At 45.1% G+C, this 20,045-nt stretch overlaps 1 protein-coding gene across 4 annotated transcripts in view; it reads left to right on the top strand.

Annotated features, from left to right (window-relative positions):
- Nucleotides 1-206: 206 nt before the first annotated feature.
- The window catches only part of znf185 (zinc finger protein 185 with LIM domain), a 28,848-nt gene continuing 9,009 nt past the window's right edge, over nt 207-20,045 (top strand). Inside the window, exons 1-27 of one of the 4 annotated variants that reach the window (XM_066715358.1) lie at nt 207-410; nt 2,863-2,920; nt 3,128-3,266; nt 3,631-3,705; nt 3,832-3,864; nt 4,122-4,187; nt 4,471-4,539; nt 4,646-4,723; nt 4,926-5,000; nt 9,073-9,132; nt 9,377-9,487; nt 9,638-9,718; nt 9,928-12,180; nt 12,291-12,365; nt 14,600-14,665; nt 14,788-14,850; nt 15,156-15,233; nt 15,401-15,475; nt 15,833-15,907; nt 16,530-16,601; nt 16,709-16,786; nt 16,891-16,941; nt 17,068-17,118; nt 17,520-17,588; nt 18,909-18,950; nt 19,280-19,423; nt 19,533-19,592. In XM_066715358.1, the coding sequence (XP_066571455.1) occupies nt 2,911-2,920; nt 3,128-3,266; nt 3,631-3,705; nt 3,832-3,864; nt 4,122-4,187; nt 4,471-4,539; nt 4,646-4,723; nt 4,926-5,000; nt 9,073-9,132; nt 9,377-9,487; nt 9,638-9,718; nt 9,928-12,180; nt 12,291-12,365; nt 14,600-14,665; nt 14,788-14,850; nt 15,156-15,233; nt 15,401-15,475; nt 15,833-15,907; nt 16,530-16,601; nt 16,709-16,786; nt 16,891-16,941; nt 17,068-17,118; nt 17,520-17,588; nt 18,909-18,950; nt 19,280-19,423; nt 19,533-19,592 (4,049 nt within the window). In that variant the 5' untranslated portion in view covers nt 207-410; nt 2,863-2,910. Of the gene's footprint in view, nt 411-2,841; nt 2,921-3,124; nt 3,267-3,630; nt 3,706-3,831; nt 3,865-4,121; nt 4,188-4,470; nt 4,540-4,645; nt 4,724-4,925; nt 5,001-9,072; nt 9,133-9,376; nt 9,488-9,637; nt 9,719-9,927; nt 12,181-12,290; nt 12,366-14,599; nt 14,666-14,787; nt 14,851-15,155; nt 15,234-15,400; nt 15,476-15,832; nt 15,908-16,529; nt 16,602-16,708; nt 16,787-16,890; nt 16,942-17,067; nt 17,119-17,519; nt 17,589-18,908; nt 18,951-19,279; nt 19,424-19,532; nt 19,593-20,045 lie in introns of all 4 variants that reach the window. The other 3 variants (XM_066715356.1, XM_066715357.1, XM_066715359.1) reach the window with 3 other exon arrangements.

Raw genomic sequence — 20,045 nt, 5'->3', positions numbered from 1 at the left:
GTGTGCTTTGATTGTGTGTAGCCTTTCTGGGCAGGATCTATCTGGAAAACTAGATTTTTAACATCAAGTAAAAAAATAATTATATATATATATATATATATATATATATAGAGAGAGAGAGAGAGAGAGAGAGAGAGAGAGAGAGAGAGAGAGAGAGAGGACGAAATAAACAACAGTGACTCGCCCCAGGGGTTGCTGGCTCCTCCCTTTGTCAGTGCCAGGGTGCGGCGGGGACTAGACGAGCGACTAACTGGCTCAGCTGCACCTGTAGTTACCTGCACTTACCTGCTGCTTACGGGAGACACCTGTGTTCCCTCAAAGAACTCCAGGACTCAGCTGCATCAACTCACAAGCACACGCAGTGGCTTAGGACAGACTGACAGACTCGGGATATTAACGGGACTCTACAGGTAAGCTTTGTGTGTGTGTCTGTGTATGTCTCTTTGGTGTTGTGGCAGTGTCAGGGCAGGTGTCTGTCAGAGTGGAGGCTGTGAGAATCAGTCTTCTTCTATGTGGAGGAGTGTCGCAGAGGGAGAGAGAGGAGTGCAGCTGTCTGAGTCAAACTGGGGGAGCAGGGATAGAGAAAGAGGGTGTCCAGGCAGGGCTGTGAGTGTGTGTGTGAATGTCTGTGCAGAGACTGACATTGTTATCTTCTCTCTGTACCCTCAGCACAGTTCCCTGGCCTTAAATTTGCACAGACAGTAAAAACAGTCTGATTCTGACTGCCTGTCTCCAGGCTGTTCCCTGAGAGCATTCCTCTTCTCCTTCTCTTTCTGATTTCTGTCTGTCTCTGTAACTGTGTGCCTGACTGTGTAGTTGTCTCTGTCTCTTCTCCTGTCTGTCAGTCAGTGTATGTCTGTCTGTGTCCCTGCCAGTCTAGCCCCAGGGAGTTGTTTATGGTGTACATATATGACTGAGGTTTCTCCTGTTCTCCTGGGTGTGTGTGTTTGTGTGCATGACCGAGTGCATGTATTTCTCAGTGCAAGTATTTGCGTACAACTTAGTGACTGAGTGTGATTGTGTGTGTGTGTGAGGTAAATAAGTGAGTGTGTGTGTGTGTTTATGGGAGTTTCAGGGAATGAATCACTGAGTGTGTGTTAGTGTGAGTTTAGTATTATTATTATTATTTTTATTTCTTGGCAGACGCCCTTATCCAGGGCGACTTACAAACTTACAAAAGTGCAATACAAAGTGCAACAATACAGTTCAGTACAAGGCATCAAACATTACAAATTCAAATTTACATAATACAAAGCAATTCAAAGCATAATACATTTTACAACTTCCAATTTACACAAGTAAATACAAAAAATAATTATTTCTCAATTTCATAGCAGACTCCCTTATCCAGGGTGACATACGATTGTTTCAGTATATCACATTTTTAGATTTTACTGAATTATACAGCTGGGCGTTTACTGGAGTAATCTAGGTAAAGTACCTTGCTCAAGGATACAACAGCAGTGTCCCCCACCTGGGATTGAACCCATGACCCTCTGAGTCCAGAGCCCTAACCAGTACTCCACACTGCTGCCCTCTGTGACTAAGTGAGTGAGTGTACATTTATGTGCTAGTAGGACAATGGAAACAATTATGCTGGTAATTATGCAATTACGGGTGCTGGTAGATATGCTATTCAGACGGTGGTGTGTGATGTTCTTGTGGGGGTGGGAGGTCATTGGTCACAGTCTCAGCTGGGCTATGCGCTGGCTTTAGTGCAGGGTGCTGGTCTGTAATCAGACACTTAAAGACAGAGAAGCCAAGTGGAACATGCAGAGCCCTTGTAGTCTATCTGGGTGAGAGGGACTACCCCAGGGTCAGGGCATATGCAGTGACAGTCAGGGTTAGGCTTAGGGTTAGTGGTTATTTTCAGGCTCCAAGGCAGTGTAGATACTCCTGGTTATTTTCAAAGGGAATGAGGCAGCCTGGTGTGAGGTCAGCTTTGAGGAGTGAGAGTTAAACCACCCCTCAAGCTCCTTTTCAGGGTGTACTCCCCCCCGAGTACACCCTGTGTACCTACAGCCCACAGCTCATCAGAACATAGAATATCTGTTTGTGTGTGTGAGAGAGAGAGAGAGAGAGAGAGAGAGGATATGTGTGTGATTGTTTGTGTGTGAGAATGTATGCATGAGTGTGTGAAGCAGTGCTAGGCATTCCTCAGTGCAGAATGCAGTTGGACTTGCTGGGCTGCATGTCTTATGTCTCTTAGGAATGTGGTGGGTTTCAGTGATGATGCCTGAGTGCTGGTGCTCTGAGTGGCCGATCCCTCTCCCCTGGTCACAGTATTACCACTATTCACAGTTGGGCCTGGGTTGAGTTTTTATGTTGACAGTCAGCTCAGATTTTCAATAAGGTGAGGGTTGAGTTCTTGCAGGTGAACTAAGATTGGATGAGTTAGACTGAGTGTTGCTTGGAAAAAACGAAAGTACAAAGTTTTGTGGTTGTGGTGCTATTTTTGCGATTGTTGTATTTAAATATTTTGCTAGGGTTAGGGCTTCATATTTACAGTCAGCTCAGGCAAGTTTTCATTTCTACTTGGCAACTGAGACACAGTTTGGGCATTGCTTTCAAAAGAGCAAAATAGTCTGTGTTGGGGGTTCTGTGCTCTGTACCTCTCCAGTCACCATTATGACTGCACTCTGCCTCCCTGCTGTGCTGCAGTGCACTATTGTGAGGGCCAACTGTCCTGCTCTTGATACAGCTGCAGGGAGACAGGGGGCAGTGCTGTGTACTGAGGCCCACTTGCTCTCATGTCTCACCTCAAACCCACTTGTTGCTGGCCATGATCTCTGTTGGATTGCTAAAGTCCGGATTGCACTAATCCGGACTCCTGATCCTCAGCCACCTCTGCCTGTGTTTCAGTCATTCATCTGAAGAGACTCCACACATCTGCAGGGGCAGACTTCCACAATGCAGAAAGGTGAGTGTCAGTGCATATCTGTGCATGTCTGTGTGTGTGTGCACATGTCTGCATGGGTGTGCATGTATGCATGTCTCACTGTTCCCCAAATTTGTTGCATTGTCTCAGTGTCGCTCAGTGTGTGGGAGTGTGTCAGAGTAACAGAGTGTCAGCTTATCCTGTACTGCGTTGTTGAGTTTGACCCCTGTGTCCCTATTTCCTCAGCAGGTGGCGGGAAGCAGGAGGGGGACAGGCAGGCTGTTCTGCAGAAGGTGAAGGTCCGCACATCACTGAAGGGAGATCAGAGCTGGATTCAGCACCATGCCGGAGAGGGCGATACTGGGCAGCCCGAGGCGGACAAACCCTGGTAACGCAGGGGGATTGTGGGTCAACAGGCCTGTGAAAGTTACTGTTTGGTACAGAATGTGTGTCAGCTGATGTCAGAGTCTTGCTGGTTTCTGTCTATGTATGTGTGTGCATGTTGTCCTGTGTGCATGTGTGACAGTGACAGTTACACTGTGTGTGTGTGTGTGACAGTGACCGTGAGTGTTTCTATTCTTCTGGGACACCGACTGTGTATGTCATTGTGTGTGACTGTTCTCCAGTGTGTGAGTGACACTGTTGACAGTGTCTTACCATGTGTGTGTGAGTGTGCATGTGTGTGTGTAACAGTGACTGACTGTATCTGTGACAGTGGGTGTTTGAGACAGTGACAGTGTGTCTGCTTGCAGGTTAGCGGAGGTCAGAGAACGACGGATTAATGGATCCTTGGCTGAGCCAACGGTCACCTCCACCCCCACAGAGAGGTACCTGCACTGACACACTCATACCCTGATGCACTGACATGCTGACACACTGGTACGGATTGGTCAAGCAGATGGACTGACAGATGGATGGGGTGAGGTGGTGACTCTTTACTCTTGTCTCCACAGCCCGAAGCCGCCCACCTCAGGATACCTGATCAGGTAACCTGACCCCAGTGCAGGCAGAGCAGCTCAATCCATGAAAACACAGAGCTGAGCATTTATTCTGACAGTTGAACAGCTGAGATTTATTCTTGTACAGAAGGGTCAGCTTCTAGTTGTTATTGTCACAACAGGGTTCCTGAACCCCCCCACGCCCACAGTGTTTGTGCACTGCAGTGCTCCCCAGCCTGATAGGGCTGTCTGTGTTATTGTGTGAATGTGGGAGTGTGTGTTTATGGATGTTTGGTTTCATGCAGGGGCGTGTTCACAAAGACTGACCAGAAGACTACAATCTCCTCCACCTCCAACGGACACAGCACCAGGTCAGTTGACTTGTACTTGGACTTGTGGAGGGAAAGTGGTGGAGTGTGTGTGTGTGTTTGTGTGCGTGTATGTATGATTTCCTATAATTTGCTCATAGAGTTGTGGGATTAGGTGTAGGTCAGTCTCAACATCATTTGGGTGTTGCCACTGATTGTCTTGATGTTTGTGTCTCTGAGTTTGACTCTGTCTTTCCATGAATGTCTCACTGTCTCTGTGTCTCTGTGTGTCCATGTCTCTCCATGTCTCTGTGTCTGTATGTCTGACTGTCTGTCTCTATTGCAGTACCAGCCATTCAGACAGCCCCTCACCCATCTCCATCAACAAGAAACCATCGGAAGAATACAAGAAAATGTGAGTGCTGTGCTGAAACACACTACACCCACTCTCTCCCTTCATCCCTCTGTCTAATTCAATGTGTGACTATGTGGTTATATGACAGTGTACTGTGTTGTTTCAGAGCCTCTCACGTGCTCTCACACCCCCACAGCATCACCCAGGATGAGCCCCAGCTCTCCCCTGAGAAGCAGAGCAAGCGGTGAGAAAAGCCTGACAAGCTGACACTCCACACTGAGATGCTGAGACACTGATACTGCACAACACAGACACAATTTCACATTGATACAGTGTGACACTGATATACTGACATTGCACTCCACACTAAAGTCACTGACACACTACCACTGCATTCAACCCCTCTCTCTCCCACTCTTTCTCTCACCTGCTCTCTTTCCCTCCAGCACGGAAGCTGCCAGCAGTACCCTGAAGAGCTACCAGCAGCGTTCATACGTCCTATCAGCAGCCAAAAAATATGAGTGAGTCAGTCAATCAGTCAGACAGTCATCACCACTTTGACTATCATGCTGTCCGTCTGATTTTTCACATCCCTCTTTCTCTCTCCCTCAAATTTAAATTAAAAGGTGTCTTTATTGGCATGACTTACATGGGCAGTGTTGCCAAAGCAGTTTAATACAAGCAATACAATAAAACAGAATAACAAGAATACAGTGAGGGAAAAAAGTATTTGATCCCCTGCTGATTTTGTACGTTTGCCCACTGACAAAGAAATGATCAGTCTATAATTTTAATGGTAGGTGTATTTTAACAGTGAGAGACAGAATAACAACAAAAAAATCCAGAAAAACGCATTTCAAAAAAGTTATAAATTGATTTGCATGTTAATGAGGGAAATAAGTATTTGACCCCTTTGACTTAGTACTTGGTGGTAAAACCCTTGTTGGCAATCACAGAGGTCAGACGTTTCTTGTAGTTGGCCACCAGGTTTGCACACATCTCAGGAGGGATTTTGTCCCACTCCTCTTTGCAGATCCTCTCCAAGTCATTAAGGTTTCGAGGCTGACGTTTGGCAACTCGAACCTTCAGCTCCCTCCACAGATTTTCTATGGGATTAAGGTCTGGAGACTGGCTAGGCCACGCCAGGACCTTAATGTGCTTCTTCTTGAGCCACTCCTATGTTGCCTTGGCTGTGTGTTTTGGGTCATTGTCATGCTGGAATGCCCATCCACGACCCATTTTCAATGCCCTGGCTGAGGGAAGGAGGTTCTCACCCAAGATTTGACGGTACATGGCCCCGTCCATCTTCCCTTTGATGTGGTGCAGTTGTCCTGTCCCCTTAGCAGAAAAACACCCCCAAAGCATAATGTTTCCACCTCCATGTTTGACGGTGGGGATGGTGTTCTTGGGGTCATTCCTCCTCCTCCAAACACGGCGAGTTGAGTTGATGCCAAAGAGCTCGATTTTGGTCTCATCTGACCACAATACTTTCACCCAGTTCTCCTCTGAATCATTCAGATGTTCATTGGCAAACTTCAGACGGGCCTGTACATGTGCTTTCTTGAGCAGGGGGACCTTGTGGGCGCTGCAGGATTTCAGTCCTTCACGGCATAGTGTGTTACCAATTGTTTTCTTGGTGACTATGGTCCCAGCTGCCTTGAGATCATTAACAAGATCCTCCCGTGTAGTTCTGTGATTCCTCACCGTTCTCATGATCATTGAAACTCCACGAGGTGAGATCTTGCATGGAGCCCCAGACCGAGGGAGACTGACAGTTATTTTGTGTTTCTTCCATTTGCGAATAATCGCACCAACTGTTGTCACCTTCTCACCAAGCTGCTTGGCGATGGTCTTGTAGCCCATTCCAGCCTTGTGTAGGTCTACAATCTTGTCCCTGACATCCTTGGACAGTTCTTTGGTCTTGGCCTTGGTGGAGAGTTTGGAATCTGATTGATTGATTGCTTCTGTGGACAGGTGTCTTTTATACAGGTAACGAGCTGAGATTAGGAACACTCCCTTTAAGAGAGTGCTCCTAGTCTCAGCTCGTTACCTGTATAAAAGACACCTGGGAGCCAGAAATCTTGCTGATTGATAGGGGATCAAATACTTATTTCCCTCATTAACATGCAAATCAATTTATAACTTTTTTGAAATGCGTTTTTCTGGATTTTTTTGTTCTGTCTCTCACTGTTAAAACACACCTACCATTAAAATTATAGACTGATAATTTCTTTGTCAGTGGGCAAACGTACCAAATCAGCAGGGGATCAAATACTTTTTTCCCTCACTGTATATATATCTACATATGGGTCATTCCATGAATAGAAGACATCTTGCCCTTTGCAAATTCTTCAAAACTCACTTAAAATTTCCCAAATTTTCAACATTTCATTTGAGGCAGGATATATCCATCCTCTAGACATCTGTTTTCTTTGTATTTTTTTACTAACATGGACTGTAAAATGCGTCAACCCTGTTATGGACATTTGCTCATTTACCTAAATGTGATTTTAATATATGATAAAGATAAACTACACATATTCAGGTAAACGCAAATGCAAAATATACACTTTGGATTATGAAAACTTTATTATTTTGAAGTTCATGTAAGTAATTGATGTTTTGTATGCCGAAGCCCTGATTTTTTTTCCATTAAAATGGGGTCTATCTTGAAAATATTATCTGAAAAAATAATATTACTGTTGTCCCCAATCATTTAAAACCCATTTCAAAAACATTAGTACTATATTCAGCTATCTAAAGTAATTTTGTTTGAGTTGAATTGAGTTGATCATTGCGTAACAGGGTTCATAAGAGTAACAGGGTTGACGCATACAATTTCCCATTAAATAAGGAAGTTAGTAAAAGTAGTTTTAGTCTCATTAAGGTTAGTTACCTTGAGGTTAGTAACAGGGTTGCATACACTACATACTGAGACGCATACACACCATACTGAGACGTATACACCACATACTGAAATTCATAGACTACATATGGAGACGTATACACTACATACTGAGTTGCATACACTACACACTGAAATGCATACACTACATACTGAGATGCATACACTATATACTGAGATGCATACACTACATACTGAGATGTATACAGTGAGATTTGACTCTGCATACAGTGAGGTCGGTCATCAGTCACGTGTCTGCTCAGCTCCACCCATTAGCCACACAAGAGCCATTTTTAAGTGTAGCCAGGGCAAGGTTATATTTCTATAAAAATCCAGTCTTGTCTGGCAAAACATCCCAATAGAATTAGCTCTGTCTGAATAAACAGCTGTCTCCCGCAATGAGTGTATGATAATTACGATAATGTTGCCCAGCTATATAAGTGTATTGGTGTAGTTCAATACAATACCGTGTTGTTTCTATTGATCGCCCCTATGTCCCTCCCCTGAGCTCTAACTGTGACTTCACATCTTGTCTGCAATGATTAGCTCACAAGCATGTAGGACCTGGATTAATGTATTTTTTCTTATGCACTTATGTCATTTTTAACATGTAATTTGTACTGTTTTGATCTGTAATTGCACTTTTATAATGCCCTTATGTTTTGTAAGTTGCCCTGGATAAGGGCGTCTGCTAATAAATACATAATAGTAGTACCGGTATATAACAACAATAATAAAATGCAATCATGTTCCACCAGAACCCCTGAGATTTCTGGCTAAACACAGCTGTCACACCGGCCACATGTGCGGCTCGATCTTCATTTAACCCCTTTGACACGAAACTTTAAAACAATGTTGTCACACTTCAAAAACTCTATGGCCAGGGTAGGGACTCGAGCACAGACCCTCGCCCCACTGCAGTGACCTACCACCTCACCTAACCATTTCATATTGCTTAATATGCATTAACATAACCACTCTGTCACGTTTACAGGTGACATTTCCTAATGCTACAAATAAAATAATAATACATTGAAAACTCATAAAGTGTTACATTATTTTTATCCAACTATTTTTAGTTTCGTGTCAAAGATGTTTAATGAAGATCGAGCCGCACATGTGGCCGGTGTGACAGCTGTGTTTAGCCAGAAATCTCAGGGGTTCTGGTGGAACATGATTGCATTTTATTATATATATAAACACATTTCAGTGACACGATTAATAATGATAACAGTAGTTACAGAATAATAATAATCAGCTGAGGGTCCAGGTGCCCTGCAGGGTCTGCCTGTGCATCACTGTTCCACTGTGGGCCCCTCAGGCTGTGTCAGACTGCTACATATGTTGCCACCAGTGGGGGCTGTGTGTCCTTCTCCAAGGACAATTTTTAGTTTGTCTGTATCTGTTGTGGTTAATAGGGGAGAGTGATTTCTTGGGTAAAAGTTGGGTAAAAGTTTCCCTTATTGCAAGATAAAGTGCATCTGTCACCACCTCTCCTGTCTCACAGTGACCTCACACTCTGTATTCTCTGACCCGCCAGGTCTGTCTGTGTCATCCAGTTTCATTGGCCAGGCTGTGGTCATTGAGCCAGACTTGGTCACGATCTGCCACTTCTGCATCTCTCTCTCTCTCTCTCTCTCTCTCTCTCTCTGTGTCTCAATGTTGTGTACCTTTATATTTATTATTAGGAATACAGACAAAGCTCAGAGCTCTGCGCCAAAACCCATCCAGTCCTTTGTGGCCAAGCGGTGAGTCATCTTACTGTGTTAATACCTGCATGCGGGGAGTGTGGGTCTGGCAGAGCAACTCACTGATAGGGAGCTTCATCCCTATCAGTCCAAACACTGTTCAGCTGCTGTGTGTGTGTTGAGAGAGTATTTGTGTATCTGTGTATGAATGAGGCAGTGCTGGTTTAGGAGCGTGTTGTGTGTTGCGTTTGTAAATGTGGAGTGCTGCCCCTCTCATCACATGTGTGTCTTTGCTGTGTTGCAGGGTGGAGATCAGTGATGAGGAAGAAGCATCTTCTCCTGTGGACAGCAAACAGATTGTCCCCCCTGCCCCCATCCCCAATTCCACCCCCCCCACAGTCCTTGCCCCTGCACGGTGAGTACCCCTGTTCTGTCACATGACCTGCTGTAGAGAACCTTTTGTCACATGACCTGCTCAGTCTATTGCACACAAAGTCAAAGAGGGCTCGTTCAGGAGAATCTGTGTTCCCTTATCCAATTTGATGGCTGCAATTCTCCCCCACAGCACCTGTGTTGAACCAAAGCCCCCCCAGGACAATACACTGACCACACTGTCCGACAGCATGCTCCCCTCTTTTACGCCCAGGTAAGCCCGCATAGCTGTTTAAAAAATGTGTTACCAATAGAAATCTGAAAATACTGAAATGCAGCTACAGTAAATATACCACCCTTATATAACACCTTATTTAATAGCTTCCAATTGCTGGAGTATCAGTCCTTAGTGCCATTATGTCACATGACAGTCTATGGATATCCTCTTCTTCCACCTCCCCATCTCTCTGTTTCTTTCCCCAGCTCACGGACTCAGGCGAAAGCCAACCCTGCCCCCAGCACACAGCCCCAGTCTCAAGTGGCTCCCAGTCAACAGAAGACCTTGACAGAGGCTACTCCCAGCAAACTCCCTAGGACAGAAAGGACAGAGCCAGCATCCACCACACTGACACCTACCAAGATCAAGACAGATCCAGCATCCACCACACTGACCCCAACCCAGACCAAGACAGAGACGACAGCGTCCACCACACTAATCCCAGCCAAGACCAAGACAGAGCCAGCATCCACCACACTGACCCCAACCCAAACCAAGACAGAGCCAGTGTCCACCACACTGACCCCCACCAAGACCAAGACAGAGCCAGCATCCACCACACTGACCCCAACCCAGACCAAGACAGAGACGACAGCGTCCACCACACTAATCCCAGCCAAGACCAAGACAGAGCCAGCATCCACCACACTGACCCCAACCCAAACCAAGACAGAGCCAGTGTCCACCACACTGACCCCCACCAAGACCAAGACAGAGCCAGCATCCACCACACTGACCCCAGCCAAACCAACGTCCACCACACTGACTTTGACCCAGACAAAGACAGAGCCAGCATCCACTACATTGACTCCGACCCAAACCAAGACAGAGCCAGTGTCCACCACACTGACCCCAACCCAGACCAAGACAGAACCAGTGTCCACCACACTGACCCCAACCCAGACCAAGACAGAGCCAGTGTCCACCACACTGACCCCAGCCGAACCAACGTCCACCACACTGACTCCGACCCAGACAAAGACAGAGAAAGCATCTACTACATTGACTCCGACCCAGACCAAGACAGAGCCAGTGTCCACCACACTGACCCCAACCCAGACCAAGACAGAACCAGTGTCCACCACACTGACCCCAACCCAGACCAAGACAGAGAAAGCATCTACTACATTGACTCCGACCCAGACCAAGACAGAGCCAGTGTCCACCACACTGACCCCAACCCAGACCAAGACAGAACCAGTGTCCACCACACTGACCCCAACCCAGACCAAGACAGAGAAAGCATCTACTACATTGACTCCGACCCAGACCAAGACAGAGCCAGTGTCCACCACACTGACCCCAGCCAAGTCAACATCCAGCACACTGACTCCGACCCAGACAAAGACAGAGCCAGCATCCACCACACTGACCCCCACCAAGACCAAGACAGAGCCAGTGTCCACCACACTGACCCCAACCCAGACAAAGACAGAGCCAACGTCCACCATACTGACTCCAAACCAGACCAAGACAGAACCAGCATCCACCACACTGACCCCAGCCAAGTCAACGTCCAGCACACTGACTCCGACCCAGACAAAGACAGAACCAGCATCCACCACACTGTACCCCTCCCAGACCAAGACAGAACCAGTGTCCACCACACTGACCCCAACCCAGACCAAGACAGAGCCAGTGTCCACCACACTGACCCCAACCCAGACAAAGACAGAGCCAATGTCCACCACACTGACCCCAACCCAGATCAAGACAGAGCCAATGTCCACCACACTGACTCCGACCCAGACCAAGACAGAACCAGTGTCCACCACACTGACCCCGACCCAGACCAAGACAGAGCCAGTGTCCACCACACTGACCCCAACCCAGACCAAGACAGAACCAGTGTCCACCACACTGACCCCGACCCAGACAAAGACAGAGCCAATGTCCACCACACTGACCCCAACCCAGACCAAGACAGAGCCAGTGTCCACCACACTGACCCCGACCCAGACCAAGACAGAGCCAGTGTTCACCACACTGACCCCAGCCAAACCAACGTCCACCACACTGACTCCGACCCAGACGAAGACAGACCCAGCATCTACTACATTGACTCCGACCAAAACCAAGACAGAGCCAGTGTCCACCACAATGACCCCAGCCAAGTCAACATCCAGCACACTGACTACGACCCAGACAAAGACAGAACCAGCATCCACCACACTGACCCTGACCAAGACAAAGACAGAGCCAGTGTCCACTACACTGACCCCAACCCAGACCAAGACAGAGCCAGTGTCCACCACACTGACCCCGACCCAGAAAAAGACAGAGCCAGTGTCCACCACACTGACCCCAACCCAGACCAAGACAGAGCCAGTGTCCACCACACTGACCCCAACCCAGACCAAGACAGAGCCAGTGTCCACCACACTGACCCCAACCCAGACCAAGACAGAGCCAGCATCCACCACTCTGATTCCTGTTTCAACCACCTTCATGAAGAAAAGGTGATCCCCCCCCTGACACACACACTTTAGTGAGAAGATATAAATTTATGGAGTTGTTTATTACAGCCTCTCTCTCTCTCTCTCTCTCTCTCTCTCTCTCTCTCTTTCAGCTTACTGGATCCCTTTGACCTGCCTGACCCATTTGACCCATATACAGTACAATCCAGGTCCACACCCAAGAAAAGGTACTGAATCATTCTGCTATGACAACTACTCAGTGGCATTTCCAGACAATGTGAAACAGGGTGGCCAGCAGTGGTGATTCCAGACAATGTGAAATGGGGTGTCCAAGGGGATCCAGTAGTTACTCTTGGGGTGGTACAGTGTTGGGGGCGATGACGTAGTGCAACCGAGGGGGAATATTCAGTTGGAATATTGTGCCCCCTCACATATTTATTGTCCATATTCAAATGTGTTACGGTAGCCCCCTTAGTCATTTCTTATGCAACCGTGCCGAGTTAACCAGGACTGAGTGTAATCAAGTGATTGTCTGGAGTGTCATTTTTTTGTTTTTGTTTATTTTTTTGGTTTTAAATTGATGGGTGTGCCTATGCTTTTTCTAAATGTTTCCTTTAAGTTTCATTCACATCCGTGGCTTATAAGATGAAAAAAAAAAGCCTATTTGTTGTTAGACCGTTAAAAAAAAAAATTGGATTCCTCACATCATGGTGTAAACCACTGGTGTTCAATGACAGATGAGTAATTGTTCATAATTATCATGCCCAGTAAACAATGGTATAATTAGATTAATAATAATGGATACAATATATTACTTTGCATGGATTTCATTTTTATTAATAATAATAATAATAATTAATTTGTTACTATGCACACATTAATAAAGTAATTTACTTGTTTTGTTAATACTGTATTAAATTGCCATAACGTGCAATTCCTCTCCCAGTCAGTAAAATTGCTCAGCGGTTCGGAGGCAGGATGTTGGCCTGATCAGAATGACTTGTTTGTTACACAGTCATTCAGCAATCGGATTAATTTTAGCAAAGGTGTAGGGATAATTAACACGTTTATTTATGTCAGTTTAGTAGTTTATTTTAAATCCCGTTGTTTCCTTTCTGAGGAGGGCGGGGGGGGCAGTGGGGTGGCCGAGCTTCATAGCTGGGTGGCTTTGGCCCCCTCTGCCCCCCACCCCTGGAAGTAGAATCAAGGTTAATTAATTTTAGAGGAAATTATTGAACTCTCAAAACCCTTGGGTCGCGTTCTTGTAGTGCAGATTTCTCCAGTTCTGGGCAGATTTGCACAATTCCAGCGATTCCATTGGCGGAGTAGCACAGATCTGCGTTCAATTGCGGAAATCTGCAACACAAAGAAAGCGACACAAGACTTTTGAGAGTTCAGTCATTTCCTCGAAATAAATAAATAAATAATAATTAGTAGCTAGGCTACCGAGCACGGTCGATACTACTGGTTAGTTCCTAAATTGCGAGTAACCATTCATTCAGTATTTGGAAGAAAGACATTTGCAGTCTGGCAGTACTTCAACTACGAGAAAACGAAGAAAACATCTTGTAAGATATTAACTGAAGGAAACGAACCCGAATGTGACTACATTATGACTGGAAAGATTACAACAAATTCGAAGCGACTTCTGAAGAGTGAAATCAGTCAAAATCCAGCTGTAAGATTTTTGTGTTTATTTACTTCTTATACTAACGTGAAGGCTTTGGAGTTAGTCCGTGATTTTTATATATTCTTAGAGTAATGTTTAATATTTAAATTTAATATAAATGTAGGTCTATATGACGAAATTAAATAGCATGACAAACTAACGAAGATTTTAGTAAATTTTGAGTGGACTAAAAATAAAGTAAAGTGCATGACTAAAATGTGACTATATCTCATAGACATTTTAGTTGACCTGAAGACTGCGACTAAATCAAAAACGGATTACTAAATGAACACTGGTTGTGTCTCAGCACACCTAGCAGCCTCCGATATGGTTTGCTTTTTTGTTTGTATGTGTATGTTTTATTGAAAATATATGTTTGAAATTGTATTGAACATTCGCTGCAAAAAAATATAATGTTTGCATACGGGGTTCTGCCACAGACCATGCTGGTGTGTTACCTTAATATACAGTATATATATACTGTACTACCTTTCTGAAATCCGAAAAATTCCGAATTTTGCAACACATCTGGCACCAAGGGATTCGAATAGGGGATTGTGAACCTGTAATAATTAAAACAACAAAAACTAATATATGAAGCTACTTTGTCTACATAGGACTGTATACAATAAATTGTTACTGAACATGAACAGTATACAAGTAAGTATCAGTGATCGTTTGTAGAGTAGTGTAAACAGTTGTCGTACAATTTAACTTTATGCATAAGTAATCATATAGTATTAATAGTATTGTAGTATTCTCTCTCTGTGACTGTGTCTCTGTCTCTCTCAGCTCACAAGTCCTGACAGACCAGAACCTCTCCAGCCCCCAGAATGTCATGACCACCACCAAGACCAGGTACAGAGCACACTGCCATACTGGACTGTGCCACAGGAGGACAGCACTTGCACAAACAAACCCACAGCACAGAACCTTTAGAGAACCTTTAAACCATGCCTCTGCCCCTCTCTCTCCCCCAGAGAGGACTCCCCAGCCACCAATACGCAGCTGTTGAATGAAGACCTGTTCTCTCTGACAGACAGGTAACCCCCCGTGCTGTGTCATTGGGCTTACAGACAAGGGACAACCTGTCTGCACACCTGCCTTTGCCCGGTGCTGTATAGAGTGAACACGCACTCACTCACTCATCACACACCCACTAATAAGCACACATACACAATTATACACACATTAAGTACACACACACATACTCATACCACACAAATACCTGTTTATTATGTTACATTAAAATCGCATGAATGCATTTTATACCTTATTATCTTTGTCACCCCCTCCCCCTGTCACCCCCTCCCTCTCTCCCTGTGTCTCTCTCCCTCTGTTTTTGCAGGAAGAAGGACACAAGTGCAGACAATGATCCAACCAGAAAGTCATCCTGGAGGAACCAGCACACCTCCCTCATAGACAGGTGGCCCCCACTCTCCTCTAGAGGCAGTCCTACACCCTGCAATGGACTTTCTCTATTAACCTCCCCTCTGTCTCCCCTCTTTCTCTTTCCTCCCTTCCTCTCCCTCTTTTCTGACTCTCTTCACCCTATCTCACCTTCCTTCTCTCTATCTCTTTTTCTCTCTCCAGCTCTGCAGAAGCCCAGTCGCCATGGGACAGGTGGGGGACCCCTGGGGAACCTGTCACCACTATCACTGAGACCAGGTGAGCCCATCCTCTCTGTGGCTGATGGTAGTTTGTCCCATTATTGACTGGGTAAGGGGAGTTGTACCTAATCCTTCTCCTTTTCCCTGTCTGTGTGTCTGTCTGCATCTGTGTGTCTGTCTGTGTCTATGTGTGTGTGTTTGTGTGTGTGTGTTTGCATGTTGGTGTGTTGGTGTGTCTGTGTGTCTGTCTGTATCTTTGTGTATCTGTATGTGTCTGTGTGTGTGTCTCTGTCTGTGTTGTTTCTGTGTCTGTGTGTCTGCCTGTATATGTCTGTGTGTGTTTCTCTTTGTCTCTGTGTTTGCTGTGTCTGTCTTGTCTGTGTGTGCGTCTGTCTGTGTGTCATTGTGTGCGCAGTGAGGACAGTGAGGAAGACGAAGCCTTGGACCCTCTGGCTGTTAACGTGATTCCTATTGACACCACCACCCAGAGGTGAGGGATTGGGGGTGCAAAGGAGAGAGGGAAGGAAGGAGAGGAAGAGGGAGAGGGAGGTAGAGTTGGAGATGAGGAAATGTGCATTCAAACTTGGGCTTACAATTGCATCTCAATGCTTTAAAGAAAAACTCATTATAGTCACATCAGCAAAACATTGAAAATATTTGCATAAAAATATCTGTGGGTGACAAAAGGAGTTCTGGGAAACCTCTCCATAGCCTCTTAATACAGACCTGTACACAGGCACAGGTTGAAGGCCAGAGCTCAGGCGGGCACTCACATCACCCCTACAGCCTGAGCTCCTTTAGCACTGCACCTGGACTGCCCTGCCTCAAACTGTGGAGTACAAGAGCAGTGCTGCTCAGGCTCTGTGGAACCAGCTGTGTTGCCTGTGTTGTTTATGAAAACAGAAAAGAAAGTCCAATTATTATTTTCTCAACATATAACCCCCCCCCTCGAATGAAATTCAGTTCTATTAAAAAAGATTGAGAGTGCCATCAGTGATATACAGCTCCAGTGCTCAACAACAGGGCAATGGGGAACAATACATACAGTAGATATACATGTAAGAGTTTGACAGACCAATACTGACAGACACATTAAAATCTACCTCTCTCAGTCTCAGTACAGACAGGTCTTGGCACGGTTATGAAAGTAGCACCAGGAGTGACCTTCCTAGCACTCAGACCAGGTAAACATTCACTCACACTCACAACACACACACACACACACTTTATACCCCATTGTCTGTCTCTCACCCATCTATTTCCCTCTGTATCTCTCCTTCTGTCTCTGCAGGAAGGAAGAGTTCAGTTTTGACCCTGAGCCAACCAGAAAGTCATCCTGGAGAGACCAGCACACCTCCCTCACTGACAGGTAGTAGCCGCCCCCCAAGAGCCAGTCTGTGTGTTTTCTGGAGTATACTTTCTCTACTAAGCTCCCCTCTCTCTCCCCTCTGCTCTCTTTTTCACTTGAAACAGGTGGGGGACCCCTGGAGGGACACAGACTGTCACCACCATCACTAAGACCAGGTGAGCCCCATCTTTCTGGGGCTGCACATGTGTGTTTGAATGTGCATGCATGCATGTGTGTGAATGTGTGTTTGTGCATGCATATTTGTGTGCACTGACAGTGTGTGCTCTGCTGTTGTGTTTCAGGGAGGAGCCCTGCCCGGACCCCCAGCCTTTCACTGTCGTCTATGAGAAAAAGTAATGCAACCCTCCCTTCACTGCTTGAGAAAATACAGAATAGGAACTGCAACATTGCACAGTACAATGCACTGTAGACAAATATGTAGCACACAATGTCATACTATACAGAGCAGTGAGATACAATATGATTCAGTGTTATTCAGCACAGGGGAGTACAATACAGTGCAGTAGTGTTTAATTTCACACAGTGAAGAATAGTACAATGCAATAGTATGTAACTTAATACAGTGCACTACGTCTCTACTGTTTTAATTTAAAACATATATTTTGTATTGCTCTTCAACACAGGAGCAGCAACAAAAATCAAGAAAATGTCTTTGTCTCCCTCTTTTCTTGTCCTCTTCTCCTCTCTTCTCCCTCCCTCTCTCTGTCTCTGCATTTGCTTCTCTGTCTCTCAGAACGTCAGAGGATGACTCCCCATGGGACAGGTGGACATCTCCCACCATCTCCAGGATGACCAGTGACAGGTGATGCTGTGTGGGGGGTGGTGGTGTGGGGGATGTGAGTCTGGGGTGTCCTACTGTTATTCAAACTACAAACAAAACCGATCTGAGCCTGACCTGAGGAAATAATAATGACTGTTACAGTTGCAGTAGTCCAGGCTGAATTACAGGCCCAGTGATGCTTTGTGTAATTATCTGCGTTGTAAAAGGCAGATCTTATTGTTTCTCGGTTTCTTTATTATTTTTACTGCTGCTTCTTCTATTATTACTCTCGTTCACTATGAGTAATACAAATCTTATATTTTCTCTTAGACGCAAGGCTCAAAACTGAAATCTGACTTCATATTTGTAATGAACATCTTATGTTTACTTCTAAAATAGTCCAAGCACCTTCATTTTGACCTTTGACCTCCCCTTAGTGGTCAATCAATGCCTTAAACTGCTTATATTGCCCTAAAGAATATAGATAGGAACTCATATGTGGTCTGTTCGAAAATGTCCTCAATTGTGACCTTTGACCTCTCCTGAAGGTCAAACTGAGAACTGGCTCATAACTCATTCTTATTATGGAACACATATAGGAAACCATGTATGATCTATCTGAAAATGCCCTATATGATGACCTTTGACCTTCCTTTAAGGTCAATTTAAATATGTTCTCATAAATCCTTCCACATAAGACCTATCTAGCTACTTTAAAGCTACAATTCTTTCAAATATATTTAACATGCTGAACTGCTTATATTCATCAGATACTCCTTAAAATGGTTTTAAAATGGCAGATTTACAATGCAGATGAAGTTTCCAGAAACTTCTAAATCTATTTACAAGATGCTGCAGAATTACACTAATGGAAAATGTAATTCAGTACTGTGCATAAGTTTTAGGTAGGTGTGAAGGCATATAGAAGTATTGATGCAGTTTTGAAGGCAAATATGGATTTGATTTAGATTTTTCTTTTGTTCACTCACTTTGCATTTAGTTAATTGATAAATATAATCTATTAACATGTCTATTGTTGAAAGCATTCTTACTTTACAGCATTTTGTCACACCTGCCTAAAACATTTGCACAGTACTGTATATATGTCAGTATCAGCAAGTGTACTGTACACTACAATGGTCATTAAACAAACAAAAGAAAACAATTGGCAGAGTATGGATCATATGCTGATGGAATTATTAAGCATGACAATGGCATACCATTGTCTGTAACTGATCAATTGTTTGAATTACAAATGGCACAAATTTAAAACGCCCAGGTCTGTCTGACACACACATGCACTGTGCTGCTAAACAATTGTTTTCTTTTCTCCCAATCCCTCTCTCTCTTTCTCTCTGGCAGATGGGAGAGTCCAGAAGGGATAACCACCATCACAGAGACCAGGTGAGCCTCCCCCACCCCCATACACACACACATAGACAGTGACACTGAAACAAAGACCTGGAGAGACAGACAGGCTGTGAGAGAGACAGAGAGAGACAGAGAGATAGAGAGGCAGGGCTGGTGAGACACAGGGCTTGGATCTATGTAGTTCAGAGCAGTGTAGTGTGGGACCCAGGGCCACGTCAGGGTTAATGACACCAGGCAGCTTCAGAGGCAGTGAAACAGGGACAGGGAGGGGCTGTATAGACTCCTTTCATTTGCTGTCATCTCACTGAGTTCCAGCTCACAGCCAACTCATACTCCCCGCACGCCAATCTCTCGACATACAGAACTCACACTGCTGCTCTGCTGTGCCTCTCCAGACTGGCTCCACCTCACAGCCTACTGAGGAAAGACCGCACAGGACAGACGGAACAGACAGACGCACAGAAAGACATCCCAAGAGATAGTTCCTACCGGGCATTCGCAGTACAGTGAGCTCAGAGCAGACAGATACTAAGACAGGATCTCTCAGCTCAACCAGTCTTATTTATGTTAGTCAGTGCTGAGTTTTAACCTGATATCCAATTCCCACCCACACAGAGGGCGAGAGAGACACAGTGCACCCCAGAGCTACATGGAGAACACAACACCACTCAGCAGGTGAGTCTGCTTACATCGATAATACACTGATCCACCTTCTTCACCTCTGTCTCCATTTCTCTTTCCCTCTCCCTCTGTTATATAAATGATCTGCGTATTGCTTAACAGAATGTTGTGAATTTGTCGTGCCATAATGAAATGCAATACACACAATTTTAAACAATACAAACTTTTTTGTGTTTTATCCCTGCTGAATTGTTTTATAACATTGTAGTATTTTAATGCCACAATAAAATGTAGTAGTAATGCTTTACATTGCTTAAAGCAGTGTGATGGTAGTGACTGAATTAAATGTATCAGTATTTTGTCTAACGCAATGGCTCCACATGAAGAGTGCCAAAATGAAATGCGATGTAGAGGTGGAGACTGGTCACATTAAAATACGGGGCAGGATTATAGGCATGGTTGACCTGGTTGACTTCACTGATCCACTGAGAGGAGACTTTCTACAAA

This window comes from Amia ocellicauda, chromosome 10 (assembly GCF_036373705.1).
Source record: "Amia ocellicauda isolate fAmiCal2 chromosome 10, fAmiCal2.hap1, whole genome shotgun sequence".
In the NCBI taxonomy this organism is placed as follows: domain Eukaryota; kingdom Metazoa; phylum Chordata; class Actinopteri; order Amiiformes; family Amiidae; genus Amia; species Amia ocellicauda.
Note: the sequence above shows the minus strand (reverse complement) of the source record. Positions and strands in the feature narration are given on the sequence as shown.